A 16813-nucleotide genomic window follows, 5' to 3' on the forward strand; every position below is an offset into this window, starting at 1 on the left:
CAAATACCATAACTAGCAATTAATGAAACAACTGGAACAGAACTGAAGAAATAATTGATTGTTATTTACATCTGTAGCGCTGCAATGCATGCTAGGAGGCATGTTGGAAAACAACAGTGTTGCCGGCAAGTGGCAGCAGAGGCTGACTGTCTCTCCAAGGGAGCAGTAATGTCCAAATGAAGCTTCTTGAAGCAATGGTGGTTCATTTGGTCTTATGACGTTCATAATTATGACATGACACTATCATGGGCATTACTGAATGCTTATGACAGATGTCATTAAGTGTAATCCGGCAAACTATGTCACTATCTCCATTTAGGTTCAGCTCGGATCTTTTACATCCATTCAAAAGTGGGACAATTTGCCAGATAACACTAAATGACATCAGTCATAAGCATTCATTAATTGTCATAACAGTGTCATGTCATAATTATGATTGTCTAATGACAGTTTTATGGGGCCACTTTCAAATAAAGAGTTACCAAATACCATCTATAGCAGTAAATGAAACTGAAACAGTAACTGAAGAAATAATTTGCAGAGAACATGAATTTTGATTGTTATTTACATCTGTAGTGCTGCAATGCATGCTAGGAGGCATGTTGGACGACAACAGTGTTGACAGCAGGTGGAGGAGTGATGGGCAAATTAAGCTTCTCGAAACAATGAAGCTTTTCAGCCTATTGGTTCAAAGCTTCATCATGGTTCATTTGGTCTTATGACAGTCTTACGGTGCCGCTGTCAAATAAAGTGTTACCGGGTACTATCTTTTGGTGTAAATATTCCATAATACAGTGAGGAGTGCTGCGGCTTATCTGTGAACAAATGTTGTTTTTGTGTCAAATTTGGTGGGTGCGACTTATAGTCAGGTGCGCCTTATAGTCCAAAAATTATGGTACATGTCATGGGATGGGATTCCCGCATGACTAGGTTCAATTAGACACACTCAAATAGAAAACCTCTGTATCAGGATGAGTGATGAGACAGCATAGAATGGGATGCCAATATACTCACACTCACAAGGGATTCACAAAATACAGGATTCTAGACCACATGGCTGAGTTTTGTACACTCCACCCCTCCATCCCCCCACTTCCTTGGTTATCAGGTCCCCACAAGGTGTCAACTGGAATTATAACTAGCTAACGATAGCACCAACATATTCATAGTTAGTGCAGGCGTTTAATGCATTTCTTGTTGTTGTTTGTGCGTCTCTCTCTCTCTCTCTCTCTCGCTATCGCTCGCTCTCGCTCTCCCCTTCTCTCTTTTCTTCTGTCCCCCCATAACCCCTTTATGTTTGCTGCTTTCTCCTAATAATCTAGGCACGTTGAATGGTCTCGATGGGAGCATGTCATACTCCAATGTGATACGTTAAAACCGTTCAGACAAATCATACACTCAGATCTCCTTTCTCCGTGTCAAGCAGCTGAACAGCACATGTTAAAAAAGAAAGAAAAAAAAGAAAAACATACATACATCGTTATAGTATACATAATATATAAATATATATTTATTTTTAAAAAAGTTTGTGAGAGAAAAGCCCGGCCCAACCCAGTCCGACCCGAACGTAATAATTGACATTTTGGCATAAGATCTTACCTCTACCCTCAGCCAGGGGTATTACAGTATATTTTTTTAGCGTGTTTCTATTGATTCTTACTGGTTTTTGTTAACGAGCAACATTCTCCTGAGGTAGCAGTACTAGTATAAAACATGCAAATTCATGACAAAATATTGAGCTATAATTTAGAGTTTTATTTTTTTTTCTACCGACAGTGGTTGTGTGCTGATCGCCACATCTATTAATTGATTTATGGCAAGTGGCTGGCCCAGCTTGGTGAAGAGTTACACGTGGGCAGTCGGCTAATTTAAAGAGTTGATGGACAAAAGCTAAAGTAAATTAAGAAGATGTGTTACCTCTGCGAAGGGGCTGTAGGCGGGGGGATGGGTGGCAGCAATTGTACATGCAACACCTAAAACAACATTACAGGTGGGCAAGTGTTTGTGCATTTGGAGGACAGAGGGCGCTCTCACAATGATTCTGGCTGCAGCGCTTGGGAAGGCACATGCATTACTAACATAACAATGATCACGACTTAATAACCTTGATAAGTGCACTTGCTCGGTTAAGAGGGCAAGGGCTAGCGCCTGAGCACCACCAGGCATCTATGTATGCACGCAGCTCGGAAGAATAATGAAAAAATAAAAGACGATGATTCCAACAGATGATGCCAAAGTTATTCTTTGTACATTTGTTCCTTTGGCCTCAGCACAAAATTTTTAAGGGAATAGAAAAATTACAGCAAATTTTGGTGAGTGGTTAAATCCAAACATTCTTCATTTATAGGGCTTGATTTCTGTATTGTTTCTGTTTTTTTCTGGAGCTTTTTTTTTTTTTTTTTTTTTTTAAAAGATGGCTTTGCCCATCCAAGGAAGATTCAAATTGCCTTCGGGGGAATTTGGCCAAATCTCAGGTACTATTTTGCTCATTTTCAACTAATCTTTTATGTGTCTATGGATGTCAATACATTTTCCCTTTGCTGTCACTCGAACTCTGCTGTGCAGCCATTGCAAAAAAAAAGAAAAGAAAATCCATACATACAAAGAACATGTAAAACAAACTAGTGGAATTAAACCCTGAGATGTCACGCGTTGAACTCCAAGTTTTGTTACTTATAAAAAGTGGTTCCACTTTTCAAATACAGTGGTATGAAAATGTATCTAAACCTTTAGGTATTTCTCACATTTCTGCATAAAATCACCATCAAATGTGATCGGATCTTTGTCAAAATCACACAGATGAAAAAACAGTGTCTGCTTTAACTGAAACAACCCAAACATTTATAGGTTTTCATACTTTAATGAGGATGGTATGCAAACAATGACAGATAGGGGAAGTGAGTAAAAGTAAGTGAACCATCACATTTAATATTTTGTGGCCCACTCTTTGGCAGCAATAACTTCAACCAGACACTTCCTGTAGCTGCAGATCAGTCTGGCACATAGATCAGAACTAACCTTGGCCCATTCTGCTCTACAAAACTTCTGTAGTTCAGTCAGATTTCTGGGATGTCTGGCATGAATCGCTGTCTTTAGGTCAGCCACAGCATCTCAATGGGGTTCAAGTCTGGACTTTGACTTGGCCATTCCAGATCGTGTATTTTGTTCTTCTGAAACCATTCTGAAGCTGATTTACTTCTGTGTTTTGATTCATTGTCTTGTTGCATCATCCACCCTCTTTACATCTTCACCTGTCTGACAGACGGCCTCAGGTTTTCCTGCAAAACATCTTGATAAACTTTTACATTCATTATTCCTTTAATGATTAGAAGTTGTCCAGGCCCTGAGGTTGCAAAACAGCCCCAAATCATGATGCTCCCTCCACCATGCTTCACGGTGGGGATGAGGTGTTGATTTTGGTGAGCTGTTCCATTTTTCCTCCACACATGACGTTGTGTGTTACTCCCAAATCATTCAACTTTGGTTTCATTAGTGCACATAATATTTTGGCAAAACTTCTTTGGAGTGTCCAAGTGCCTTTTTGCAAAAATTAAACGAGCAACGTTTTTTTTAGACAGCAGAGGCTTCCTCCGTGGAGTCCTCCCATGAACACCATTCTTGGCCATAGTTTTACATATAGTTGATGTGTGCACAGAGATATTGGACTGTGCCAGTGATTTCTGTAAGTCTTTAGCAGACACTCTAGGGTTTTTCTCTTTACTTCTCAGAGTATTCTGCGCTGAAGTCTTGGCGTCGTCTATGGTGGACGGCCACTTGGGAGAGAAGCAACAGTGCCAAATTCTCTCTATTTGTAGACAACTGCTCTGACTGTCGATTGATGAACATCCAGACTTTTAGAGATGGTTGTTATCCTTTCCCAGCTTTATACAAATCAACAATCCTTGATCGCAGGTCTTCAGACAGCTCTTTTCAGACAATGCTTCTCATCAAGACAATTTTTACCAGGTGTGTGTTTTATTGTGGGAAGGGCAGCTTTAAACCACTCATCAGTGATTGGGCACGCACCTGACTTATTTGACTTTTACTTACCTGATTGTTTGCTAAAAATTGGTTTCAATTGCTCTTTAAGTCTCCTTAGGCAGAGGGTTCACTTACTTATTTTTCCCCCTTCTGTCATTGTTTGCATGTTATCCTCGTTAAAATATGAAAACCTATTAGTGTTTGGATGGTTTTACTTAAAGCAGACACTGTTTTTACATCTGTGCGATTTTGGCAAAGATCAGATCACATTTCATGGTGATTTTATGCAGAAATGTGAGAAATTCCAAAAGGTTCAGATACTTTTTCATCCCATTGTACAGCATTAAAAGTCCCTTATAGTCCTGTGAAATATAATAAAAGGCTTACTTTCGCTTTCCATTTACCACCAAGGTCTGTTTACAGTCATTTCGCAACTGTCTCCTCATATCAGAGAGAGCAGTTTGCACACAGAAAAGCAGGCAAGTTACAGCACGACAGGCATTGAGTCTTCAATGACTGTGCAAAGTCATTAAGTGTGTGCCCTTACAAGAATGTGAGTGGGCGCTTTAATAGACGCCATAAACAACTCACCTTTGTTGTTCTACATACAAAGAAATAATGTAATGTGATATGGATAGCATGATATCACAGAGAACTTTCTTTCAATGGACTCTTGACCACTTTGTGATTTATAGCTCAAAAACCTTTACTCTTTTACTAACTCCCATCCTGTCTTTTATTGACATAGCTGAGGTCATGTGACTATTGTGAAAGAAACACTTTCATGTCATCTTCAATGTTAAAGTTGTTTATTTACAAAGCAATATCTACTGTACATGTTTGTATAAAAATAAATAATACACATACACATCAACAATATAAACATGACATCTGAATAGATAAATAAAGTCTCCCACTACTAACTTGTATAAAAGATAATCTCGTTTCAAGTTTAGAGAGAAGAATCTGAGCTGTCTGACACTTCATGAAAAGTGACATAATGTCCAGCTATTTATAAATGGCCCTGATTATCAGTTTTGTATTATGAAGTCCAATGTGCGCTCTTGGACAGTAGCTTGTTTCCTTTATTGGCGTTTATTTGAGGCTCTCCCGCGATGCCGAGAACGTTGGCGCTGACCTCGCCGCCTCCTTCTCCTCAAACACAGCTTCACGTTGCGCCCAAGGGATTTTGCTCTAAAAAAAAACAAACAAAGCAATTGAGTGTTTTTAGTGTTTAAAGTTTGTATGAAGTACTTGTATGTCTTCTGCACTTGAACTTGGAAAAAAATGCAGACAAAATAACATTCAACGTCTCTGACCTATGACCTCATGTACCATGAGTAATGCATAGTGCTATTATGTATAGAGGTCAACGTTCATTTTTAACCTAAATCGAAGGATTACATGGGGGTTGGGTGAGCATCACAAAGGCTGTTTTTCCGGACATTCGTGGTGCTTTTGTTTATGAATATGTGTATGTGCAGATTTCAATAATATTCATATCCTGGAGAAAATTGGGAGTAAAAGTTAATTTAATTTATTGATTTTGTTCCCCCTGCTACCTTTTTTGTCGTTACAATTTTACATCGCTCTAAAAAAAACCCTCTAAGAACATGAACAATAAAAAATTATAATGCAGCCACCTACAGTATATCCAAATACTGTTAGTCCCCGGGTTACGAACGACTTCCGTTACTATGCTGGCGATGTAAGCCAAATTTCCGCGTAAATCGGAATTAACCCTTTGAGTACCCGATAAATAACCATTCAAAAAGTCCAAAAGAATTGTATTTTGTTTAATGATGGAAAATATACTGCCCTCGGGTGGCAGCGTTAGGTCTGGCTGGACTGTTGCCTTGTATGACTGAGGAACAGACTCAGAAGTCTGACGTTAAAGGATAGCTACGCTCTGGTTTGGCCCACGTCAGGCTGTAAGTTGTTTCTGCTAATATATGTGTATGCATTTGTAACTAAGTTTAGTGCAACAGATTATGAAGTTATATGTGAGCGATGTGCTATGAGAATTGTAAATAAGTTAGTATTCTTAGCATTTAAGCTAGTGGAATTTATTTAGGCAAATTAGGCTAATTTAATCCACTAAATTTACATATTGATCAGACTAGATGGACATTTGAACAACAATTGTTTTGTGTCAATTAATTTTTGTTAAAATGCTTGTTGTTTTGAAACATAAGTGTACATATGTGTGTTACAGCTTAACAAATTGTCAAAAGTGAGAGAAATAAAAAGCTCCAAAAAGCACAATTGCCTTGTTTGCTGTCTGTAAAGCTGAACAACTTCACGTTTAGTGAGGACAGAACACGTCGTATTAATAAAGTAAAGTAAAAAATAAGATGCTGTGAGGTACAATAAGGTACTGTTTTTACGACAAAAAAATAAAAATGGCGGATGATACTCCGGCGTTGTAAAGTCGAAATCGCCTAAGTCGAGTACGTCGTAAACCAGGGACTACCTGTATAGAGAATATTAGGTCCCAGTGTAATTCCTACACCATGCTGTGGACAATTCAGCAGTGGCGAGGTAAGCGGGGTGCTGCAGCACCCCCTGGTGTTGGGGAGGAAAAAAGGCTTTTGGTAGATTATTAGGGGTGTAAAAATAAATAAATAAAACATATTGAAACATTAGTGTATTTAAATTTGGAGATTAAATATATTTGTTGAAAAAGTTTATTTATTAATTTATGTTTTAAATTTAAGTTAATAACCACCTGACACCTTGCTTGCTACAGGGTCACGTTAGATAAGCGCTATTTGTGAAAAGGGGGCGTTAAACTGAGGTGTTTTTAGTTTTCAAATGTGTTTTTGTGTCATAGGGCCACCTAGCTGCGAGGAATTGCATTATAATACACATAATATAAAAACTCCAACACACACTGTAAGTGAAATAGAACACAATCTTTGTAGTAGCCTAGTAGTAGTATGTAAACTATCCAGCATGCGTGTGCATGCCTTGTATGGAGAAAACGCGCAAGCATGACAAATTTGGACCGAAACGGCTGTTTTTGGATGGGAAAAACTACAAAAGATCCTCAGCACCCCTTGCTGTGAGTGACTTCCAGCGCCCCTGCAATCCAGCCATTAAAAAAGCTGTAAATAGGTTTTTAAAAAGTGTTTTAAGTACCACTGAAGTATCAAGGGACAACCAGTTGAAACATGAATATAAAGCTCTGATTAATCTGTCGGATCAGATTAATCAGTCTAAACAATAAAGAACAACTTTTATATGCAGTAGTATAGTTTAAACTTTACATTTTAACAATTATACAACATTTGCCTGTTTTAATTTTCCGGCTACATTATGAAGCCTCAATAGATAAAAATTCTCTTTATTAAAAATGTTAAGATTTTTTTTTTTTTCATACTGTCTTACCTATTCCAGCATCGAATCAGCTGTTTACCCATGGGAGCATCAGGACTCAGGCACACAGGATCATTGTTGCTCTTCAGTGTCACTCTGTAAAACACATGCAAACATACGTCAGTTCACTTGCATTAGCATGCGTGTGTTTGCAACATGTGTTACTCACATAACGGTGACTTTGTCGCAGTTGGGGTTCTTGTGGTACACGCTGATGTCTTGCAGTTTGCCTCGTACGCCCGCTTGTGTCTCAGGACACAAACATCTTCCCGGAACAAATGTGCTGTCTGCACAAACACGGATAAATGGATTAGGAGGGGTCACTCTGTGTCATGAGATCAGTTTGAACAGGATCGCGTGCACAAACAACTGTACAACACTGTAGTCAGTAAACACTGAGCAAGAGATGTTCTTACCTGTGTTCAGCACGCAGCAAGCAACCAGAACGATGAGCCTGCACACTGACTGAAGATTGAGCCTCATGTTTGGTGATGACTTTGCCTTGACAATGATCTTCTAAACCACACGCCGCTCCTTTATACCCTCGCGCTCCTCCCCCGCACACTGAGGAGCTGGGCTTTCCGCACCAGGAAATTCCCTAAAGCGCTTTTCTTCTACAGATGCTCCAGAAAACCTGGCAGTGGTGGATGTGATTTTACTTTTTACTTTTACTTTTTTTTCTTAAGTAAAAGTACAGATTCAGGTGCAAAACATTACTTAAGTAAAAGTACAAGTATCTAATAAAAAAAAATACTCAAATAAAAGTACAAAGTACTTGCTTTAGAATTTACATGTAAAAAGTAAAAGTATTTTCTCCCGATGCAAAAATGTTATATACTTGTATTAGGGATGTACCGATCCAGGTTTTTGCACTTCCGATCTGATACCGATATTGTTTTGCACTTCCGATCCGATACCAATACTGGCCGATACCGATACCGGCCTATCTGAGCATGTGTGAAAGTTTAAAGTTATTTAGCCTCCTTACTTAGTTGTCAGACTCATGTCGAAAAAGGTTTTAGTACCCTTGATAACAACTAGCCAGCTGAATTAGGTGAGTTTGAATAAAACACAACGGTTGGTAACAAGAAACTGACCTGTTTATTCAGTGACAAACACAAAACATTGTAAATAACAAACAGATATGGCATAGTCAGTCAGTAAAACGTGCAAATAATATCGTAAACTGTCTTAAAAAAGCAAAACACACCAACAACCTCAGTGGAAAATCCCACAAATCCCCCAAGCTATTAGATGCTTTTAATGTTTTGTGCATTAGTTAGAAAAATTGTATAAAAAGCCTCTCAGGTTTAAATAAACGACTATTTCAGTATCAAGTTAACATTTTAAAACAATAAATAAAATACTCACGTCCCCATTCTGTATCAGCAGCTTTAAACTACATTCAATTCATTTAATTTTGCGAATCAACTGTTTAAGTTGTTAAAATTGCTCCCGTTATTCCATAATTTCCCTTTTGTCTACTTTCGACATGTGAAAGTTTTAAAACTGTTTTGAAGATAGATTCAAGTCAAGATTTTGCCGATATAGGAGTATTTTAGATAAAAAGTTAATTAGGTTCGCTTGGAAGGTTCACCACAGCCTACTAGGGAAGTCTTCTGCTTTAAGATGGCGGCTGTTTATTAACGCATCTGGTTTTCAATACTTCAATGTTGCTAACGCAGTCGAGTCTGTCGTGTAGCATCTGGTTCTATATACATATGATATCTATTATCTCCAGTAAAACGACGTTGACGTAGTTTGTAGCAGCTGTCAGCAGCAGTCAGGTATTCTCGTGTTTTTTTATCCAGCGGCATGAGTTGAGCTAAAGCCGTGAGTTGAGCATTGGCATTACCCGGGTCTAAGACAAGTTATGTTTACTTTCGGGAAGCAATGCCGTCAGTTTCTCATTGCGTCCCGAAGACCGCGCTGTGTATTAGTTCCGCTTTACTTGACATATTTCAATAATCGGAATTTGGATGTTTGCGAATTGTTCTCGAATCTTCCACGGCCGAATCGCCTGTTGGATGGTGCGTCTTTACTCACGTGAGATAATGGCTCGTCATCCAGAATGAATTCTTCGGCAGTAACTCTTGTTATTCCCTGGGCTTTGGGACTGTCGAGTGCCAGTTTGTCACGCGTAGCAAAAGTTTCTGCCAGTGTTAGTTGCGTAGGACCTTTCTTTTTGTCTTCGGTTTTCTTAACATCTCCTCATATTGTTTGTGGTGATATTTCGCTAAATGCTTGATTAGGTTGGTTGTATTAAAACTTCTTACAGCTTTACCACTACGCTTGTCTTTATTGTGGCATATGTTGCTCTCTGCCTCTTCGTCTTTGTCGTCCTTTAAGGTGAAATGATCCCACACAGCTGACATTTTTACCGATAAAGTCTCTCGGTAAATTGGGAGACGGTAATGTAAATGTAGTGTGTTGAAGGTGTGCTGTAAAATGCGGACCGGATTTTAGGGAAACCGAAGCAAAAACTGGAATGGATTATGTAAATCGGTGCGCTGGAAAACCCAGACCGGACGTTTAAAAAAAACTGGATCGGAAGTCCGTATCGGAATTTTTCCTGTGTTTCGATCTGATACCGATTCGCATTTTTTTGCCCATATCGGCGTCCGATCCAAATATCGGATCGGGACATCTCTAATGACAACGAAACTATCAATTCACAATGAGAAAAAAAGAAAAACAAAAATAACGTGTGACGCAGGCGGCAATTTGAGAAGTATTGGAGTAAAAACTACAGATAATGTAAAATGTAGTGAAGTGAAAGTAAAAAGTACTAGGGCTGTCCCAAACGACTAATTTTCTCCCGATTAGTGAGCCGACTATTTTTACGATTAGTCGACTAATCTAATAATTAATTTTTTTTAATTTTTTTAAAAACTAATTTAGCAATGAAATTTTTGTTGACGCTTATCAATTAAAAAAAAAACATATTGGAACACTCAAATCATTTATTAAAGTACAAATAAACACGTAAATAACAATAATAAATCACAAATAAACAATGAGTTCAAATGCTGATAGAATTAACTAGTGTAGCATCCCGATTGAAAAGATGGTCTCTTAAACTGATGGTTTACAACTTTTATTCCATCCTTGATGTAAACACACTGTAAGAGCTACAGTGCACACAAATAAAGCAACACAATTAGAAATTAACAAAAACTTTTCACCTTTTTCCTTTTAAACCTTATTTATATATCAATGAATTGCCTATATGAATTGCCTTTACCTTATTACCTTATCATTGACAATCTCTCCCTTGAGTGCAATCACTGTATATACTGTATATATTTATGACCTTTTAACCTTATATAAATTTCTATACCATAAAATAAACCATAACATGAAATAAACCTTTCAATTAGCATTAAGAACAATACTAATAGCACTTATAGGCCCATTGTCAATGAAACATTATTATTTAGTAAGGCGACAGCACCCTCTGGTGTACAAAAAATGAAAAAAAAAAAAAAAAAAACCTTACAAACTGCGTGAAGGCGCTTGAGGTGTTTATTCACGGCCGACGTGCAGCCAAGCTTGGCACTGAAGAGACAGGACAGAAGAGTGTACTCTCCTTTGTTTCTCTGAAATAAGGCAATGTTTTGGACACTCTGGTGCGCTTTTTTTGGCTTTGTGCCGCTTTCCCCGCTTGCAAACAGAGCATCCGACATTCTAACTTTCCACGCATATATTTTTTAACCCTTCATTAACCGTCGACGGCATGTTGTGCTCGTCGACGGATTTACGTCATCGATGACGTCGACTACGTCGACTAGTCGGGACAGCTCTAAAAAGTACCACTTCATATTTGTACTCAATTAAAGTACAGATACACAAAAATGTACTTAAGTACAGGAATTAAGTACTTTAACTTTGCAACATTCTACCACTGCAACCTGAACACCATTACTTTGCTGTAGCCCTGGCACCTTCAAGGGCACGCTTCACTCATTCGCTACCAAACATCATGGCACAAGACATCCCATTCTTTCTTTCTATTTTTTAAACAAAAATTTAACCTGTCCTGTTCAGATGCTTTGACACGGAGAATAGGAATCTGAGTGTCCTTATGGGCTGAGCCGTTTTAATGTATCAGATTGTGGTTATTCATGTGTTTCGTTTATCACGAGAAAGCAGAGAACAGTAAGGGGTTCTGGGGGGACAGAAAGAGAAAAAAAGAGGAGAGACAGAGACAGAAGAGGAGAAGAACAAACAACAAGAAATACATTGAACACCTACACTATTTATAAATATAGTGGTGCTAACGTTAGTCTTTCCCGTGGACACCATGTGGTGGGCCGAGGAGAAAGAGGAGGAGGGGTGAGTCAAAAAGAGATGTGATTAGGCGGGGTGGAGCATAGGCAGATCAGCAATGTGTGTAGAACCCAGTCATATGTGAATCACTTGTACGTTTGGATATGTTGGCATCCTATTCTATGCTGCCTGATCGCTAATCCTGGCAACGACAGTCTCTCTACTTGAGTGTGTCTAATTGCACTCAGTCATGCGTGAATCCCATCAGATGTGTGATAGTCCTGCAGACAAGTTGAAATGCTGCGTGGGGGCTGGCCCAGGGCCACCCCCCCAGCCAATCAGGGGCCAGCATGGCCCATCCCTCCACCCGCAGCTCCAGCAAAGGGGCCGTCGCCATCCCCCCGGGACCCAGGGTGGTCCCTCGGATGATCCGCGCCCCCATTTGGGGAAGGGATGAGGGGACGCTCCAACACCCCTACCCCAGCCGCCGCCGCAACCCCCCAACCGACACGGCACACTGCGGGAGCCCCTTGGCCCACTAGGCAGGACAGGTTTACCACACACAGGCCATTGGCCTTCATTTAACGCCACAGAATATTGTGTTCTATGGCTACATGAACACAGAACTTACAAAAAGAAAGATTCGATTCTCATCTTTCATCATTCAAAAAAAGTTTGTTTCAATCATTTTCCCTTGTTTAATTATGAGCATAGCAACTTGTTATATGTCTTTAGTAGTGAATGAGGTAAGAATTATTCCACTCTTACAGTAAAGTTTTGTGATTGGTTTTATGTGTCTGTGTGTTAGACACTGCTATAAACCTACAGTATGTGACTTCCAGTCCAACAATACCGTACAATTATAGCTGGCATAAATAAAAATGTCCTCCAAAACATGTGTTAATGTACAGACCACACAGTGCATCACCAGACTTACACTAAAGACATGGTGAAGAGTCATGTTTTGTGGTTGTTTTTCACCAGCGGAAACTGCGACCGCTTTTTGGTTTCCACATGTCTGCTAGAAAGACGATGCTGAAGACGAATTCCACCTTTGAACATGAACGTTACGTTAAGCAAAAGAAAGAATGTGAGCGTTTCCGTTTCACCTCCCGAGTCCTGACCTGAACCCAATTAAAAATCTATGAGGGGATCTGAAGAGGCCTGTGTACAAGATGATTGATTCTTAACCCATTTAGTCGTACATTGACAATAGATTTAAAATTCATCATTACAAATAAAGATAATGTGTAATACAGTGGTGCCTACACATACGATCGCATCGACATACGACTTTCGACATCTGACGTTTGAAATTTGACTCGTCATTTGCCTTAATGACAACGTCGCAATTTCATTGTTTTCCTGCAAGACGGACGTACGGCGGATTTTCTTGTGAGAGAAATTAACAAGGGCCCCAAGAAGGTTAGTGCAGGTGGTGATAAAAGGAAAAAGGTGACGCTTACCATTGGAATTAAGATGGAAATGATAGAAAAACATGACCGTGGTGTGCACGTCAGTGCACTGGCTCGACAATACAGCCGGAAATGTCTATGACCTCGACGGTTCTCCTCCTACCTCAGTTCGCTAGTCTTTATAAGTTAAGGTGACAATTATTATTACAGTAACAGGGGCAAAGAAATCGCCAGCTTCATCAGGGTTTTAATCATTAATTTTAGAACTTTCAGAACGGACTACTGTCCGCTGTATCCGATGCCAACAACATGAAAAGAGAAAGTAAAAACTCTATTGCACCTCAGTCACACGGTGCGTTCAGGTACAGCATGCAAAACACAACCGCCACACTAGGACCTTATTCGTTACACTATTATGATTAGGATGGGGCTTTGCAAGGCAAAGGCCCAGAGAGTAATGACCGGAATTTATCCCCCAAAGTTTTCTGTTTAAAAAAAAAAAAAAAATTCCAATTCTAAATTAAAGTGCATGTGACACGAAAAAGCATGTTTATTTCATAATACACGCGGTATTTTAAGCTCCTGAATGATAAGGACCGCTTGGATGTGTGTGGAAGCGCTCGCTATATTTATTTAGTTTTTTGAACCCTGCGCCATAAAAATGAGTGACTTCCGGCTTCGGTCTTGCATTGAGGAGGAGGGCGCTGTGACGTGTACGGTAGAAGACGTCCTCTTCACTATACAGCGTACTGTTGTGTATGAGGATGAAGGATTCAGCAGATTTTGAGGATTAATACGTTTATTTTTCGCATTACGCCAGCCAAACGGCTGCAGAAAAATCATTCTGTATGAGGGAGAGGCATATGCGCCTTTTTGGAGTTTCAAAAGGTTCCCATTCACCGTGGATATTTACTGTGGGACCATTGGACTTATGAGGAAGTGAGTAAACATCTTGTTTTGTATTATGTCAAATATTAATACAGCGATTACAAAGTAAACACTACAAACTTTCTTTAAATAGAGGACTACTTACGTTTGATCATTGATAGGCATGTAAAAAGCTCTCCTCATGCTCATTAGCAGCACGTTAGCTGCACAACAAATGCAGCCGCCCTCCTCCGGGGAACGAACTGTAAATTGCTCTCTGCCGGGCGGTTTGCCGATCCGCAAAGACAATCGACAACCCAGTCATCATGTCAATAAATCCAGGCTAGTTATGTGTGATTTTCCACTTCGAAGACTTGGAAACATCACTCGGTTCGGGTTAGCATGTCGGCTAGCTGTCACGCCTTTTGGTTTGTTTACATTCTCCGAAGCCGGGGAAGGGAAATGACATATGTCCGATTTAGGTGTCATAAAATATCGTTCGGGAGGTACGACAGTAAAGGTGAAGTCGACAGTTTTGACCATTATGGAGTAATTTTGCCATGTCGTCCTGAATAAATGCATTTTTATTATTTCATATTCCATTTAGCACAAGACTGTTATTTGTGATGACCATGCCATTTATTTAGGGGGAAATTGGGGAAAATACTTGGATAAAAAGAATATCCTGTAAAATATTGAAGTAAAGAGACAGAAACAATGACATTTTGCAGCTCTCTTCGTCGCGTTTTCCTCGTTGTGAATAGTTCCCCCTCGACGGGCTGACTGGTCCTTCTCAAGCCATTTATATAGCTATTGGGGAAAAGTACTTGGATAAAAAGAATATGCTGTAAAAACATTGGAGTAGAGAGACTGAAACAATGACATTTTGCGGCTCTCTTCGTCGTGTTTTCCTCGTTCTGAATAATTCCCCCTCATTGGGCTGGATAGTAAAACCGATGAGCCCAGTCTACAGTCATCCACCTGTTGGGGACGCTAAAGCCCTATAATGGTAGGCGTGGCTAACCGGCAGATTAAAAGACTAATTTCTCGTCATCTGCGCTTTGCTAAATTGTTGTATATAGTCGAATCGTCTCAAAATATACTTCTAATTCACATAATAATGCCATTTAAGACTTTTTTTCTCCTGTCGTATGCTCTTTAATTGTGATTCTACAATTTTTGACCAAATCGCATAATATACACATAAAAAATTCCAGGACAGTAAGGGGCATAAAAGTTGTGTACAGAATTTGCTAAAACTTACGGTTCCCCCAAAATTCGCCCAAAAATGTCCCATTCATTTTTAATGGGCTGCCATTGACAGCCATTCATTCATTCATTTTCCATTCCGCTTTTTCCTTGTACATCAAAATTTCCCATTCATTTTCAATGGCTGGGAAAACATACTGTAGGTCCTTGTGATTTTTGACCATTCACAATGATAGCCCATTGACATTAAACTTTCGCCCAGGTAAGTCGATGCAATTGACAGACATACAACAGGACGTATCCCCAAATCAACAGGAAGTGACCTGATATCAACAGGATTTGTCCCCCAAAGTCCCCAAATCAACAGGAAGTGACCTGCAGAGGCTTCTCGGCGTTGTCCTGCTTCCGCCTTCCCCTCTCTTCTCTGCCTGTGTATCCACCCTGTGCTCCGGCGCGTGTCGCTGGATGGATGCCGGTGGGTTGGCTGGGTATTGCCTACTCCAGCGGGGGTCCTGCCCTGCCCTGGGCTTGGTGGGCCGTTGGGTGTTGTTGTTGCGCCCCTTATCCCATCCCTGCAGGCCTGTTGATGGGGGCACTGGCGTGGGGGACCACCCTGGATCCCTGGGTGGTGATGATTGCCCCTTTGCTATGCTGCTGGAGGAGGGATGGGCTGTGCTGGCTCGCCCGCCCGGATTGGCTGGGGAAGGGCCATGGCCCTGGGACGGCACCAACACAGCATCTCCACTCGTCTGTAACTATCACATGTTCGATGGGACTCACGCATGACTAGGTGAAATTAGACACACTCAAGTAGAAAACTTTGGTGTCAGGATTAGCGATGAGACATCATAAAATAGGATGCCAACATACACACTCGCAAGCTATTCACACAAATGCTGGGATCTAGATCACATGGCTGATTTATGTACGCTTCACCCCTCCCAATCACTTATCTCTCAGACCCCCCCCCCACCCCTCGTTGGTTATCAGGCTCCCCACATGGTGTCAACCGGAAATACAACTAGTTAACGATAGCATCAACATATTCATAGTTAGTTAAAGTGGGTGTTTAATGTATTTCTTATTGTTGTTTGTGCTTTTTCCGTCCCTCCCTCTTTTCTTCTGTTCCCCCATAGCCCCTTCCTGTTTGCTGCTTTCTCCTCATAAACGAGGTACATTGAATGATCACAGTGATGTATGTCATACTCTCATGTGATACATTAAAACTGTTCCGATCATTCGGACACTCAGATCGCCATTCTCTGTGTCAAGCAGCTAACAAGGACAGGTTAAAAAAAAAAAAAACATAAACAAAAACAAGAATTGACCTGATATCAACAGGACGTGTCCCTCAAATGTCGCCAAACAAACAGAAATTGACCTGATATCAACAGGACATTTCCCTGTAATGTCCCCAAATCAACAGGAAGTAACCTGATATCAACAGGAAGTGTCCCCGAAATGTCCCTAAATAAACAGGAAGTGACCTGATATCAACTGGATATGTCCCCAGAATGTCCCCAACTCTACAGGAAGTACTTGATAGATCTGTATCTACCACAGCAAAGACCCAACGGATTTTCTCCAGAAATTGCAGTTTATAGTTTGCCATATTTTTGTCTTAGCTTTCAATTTCAAATAGCTTTTTTTTTTTCTAAATTAAAAAGAACCAACAGAAATGAGTCCTGTCAAAC

General features: G+C 40.1%; 2 protein-coding genes across 2 annotated transcripts in view; one reads left to right on the forward strand and one right to left on the reverse strand.

Moving 5' to 3' along the window:
- The window catches only part of LOC130923149 (ras association domain-containing protein 4-like), an 80456-nt gene that overhangs the window by 19661 nt on the left and 43982 nt on the right, over nt 1–16813 (forward strand). The gene's annotated exons all lie outside the window — the stretch shown is intronic.
- Nucleotides 4774–7895, reverse strand: LOC130923150 (C-X-C motif chemokine 11-like). The gene is made up of 4 exons (XM_057848650.1): nt 7776–7895; nt 7529–7646; nt 7372–7455; nt 4774–5175 (listed from the first exon to the last, which is right to left on the reverse strand). The coding sequence occupies exons 1-4, from the start codon at nt 7840–7842 to the stop codon at nt 5067–5069; spliced, it is 378 nt and encodes a 125-aa protein (XP_057704633.1). The 5' UTR covers nt 7843–7895; the 3' UTR covers nt 4774–5066.

This window comes from Corythoichthys intestinalis, chromosome 10, assembly GCF_030265065.1.
Source record: "Corythoichthys intestinalis isolate RoL2023-P3 chromosome 10, ASM3026506v1, whole genome shotgun sequence".
Classification (NCBI taxonomy): Eukaryota; Metazoa; Chordata; class Actinopteri; order Syngnathiformes; family Syngnathidae; genus Corythoichthys; species Corythoichthys intestinalis.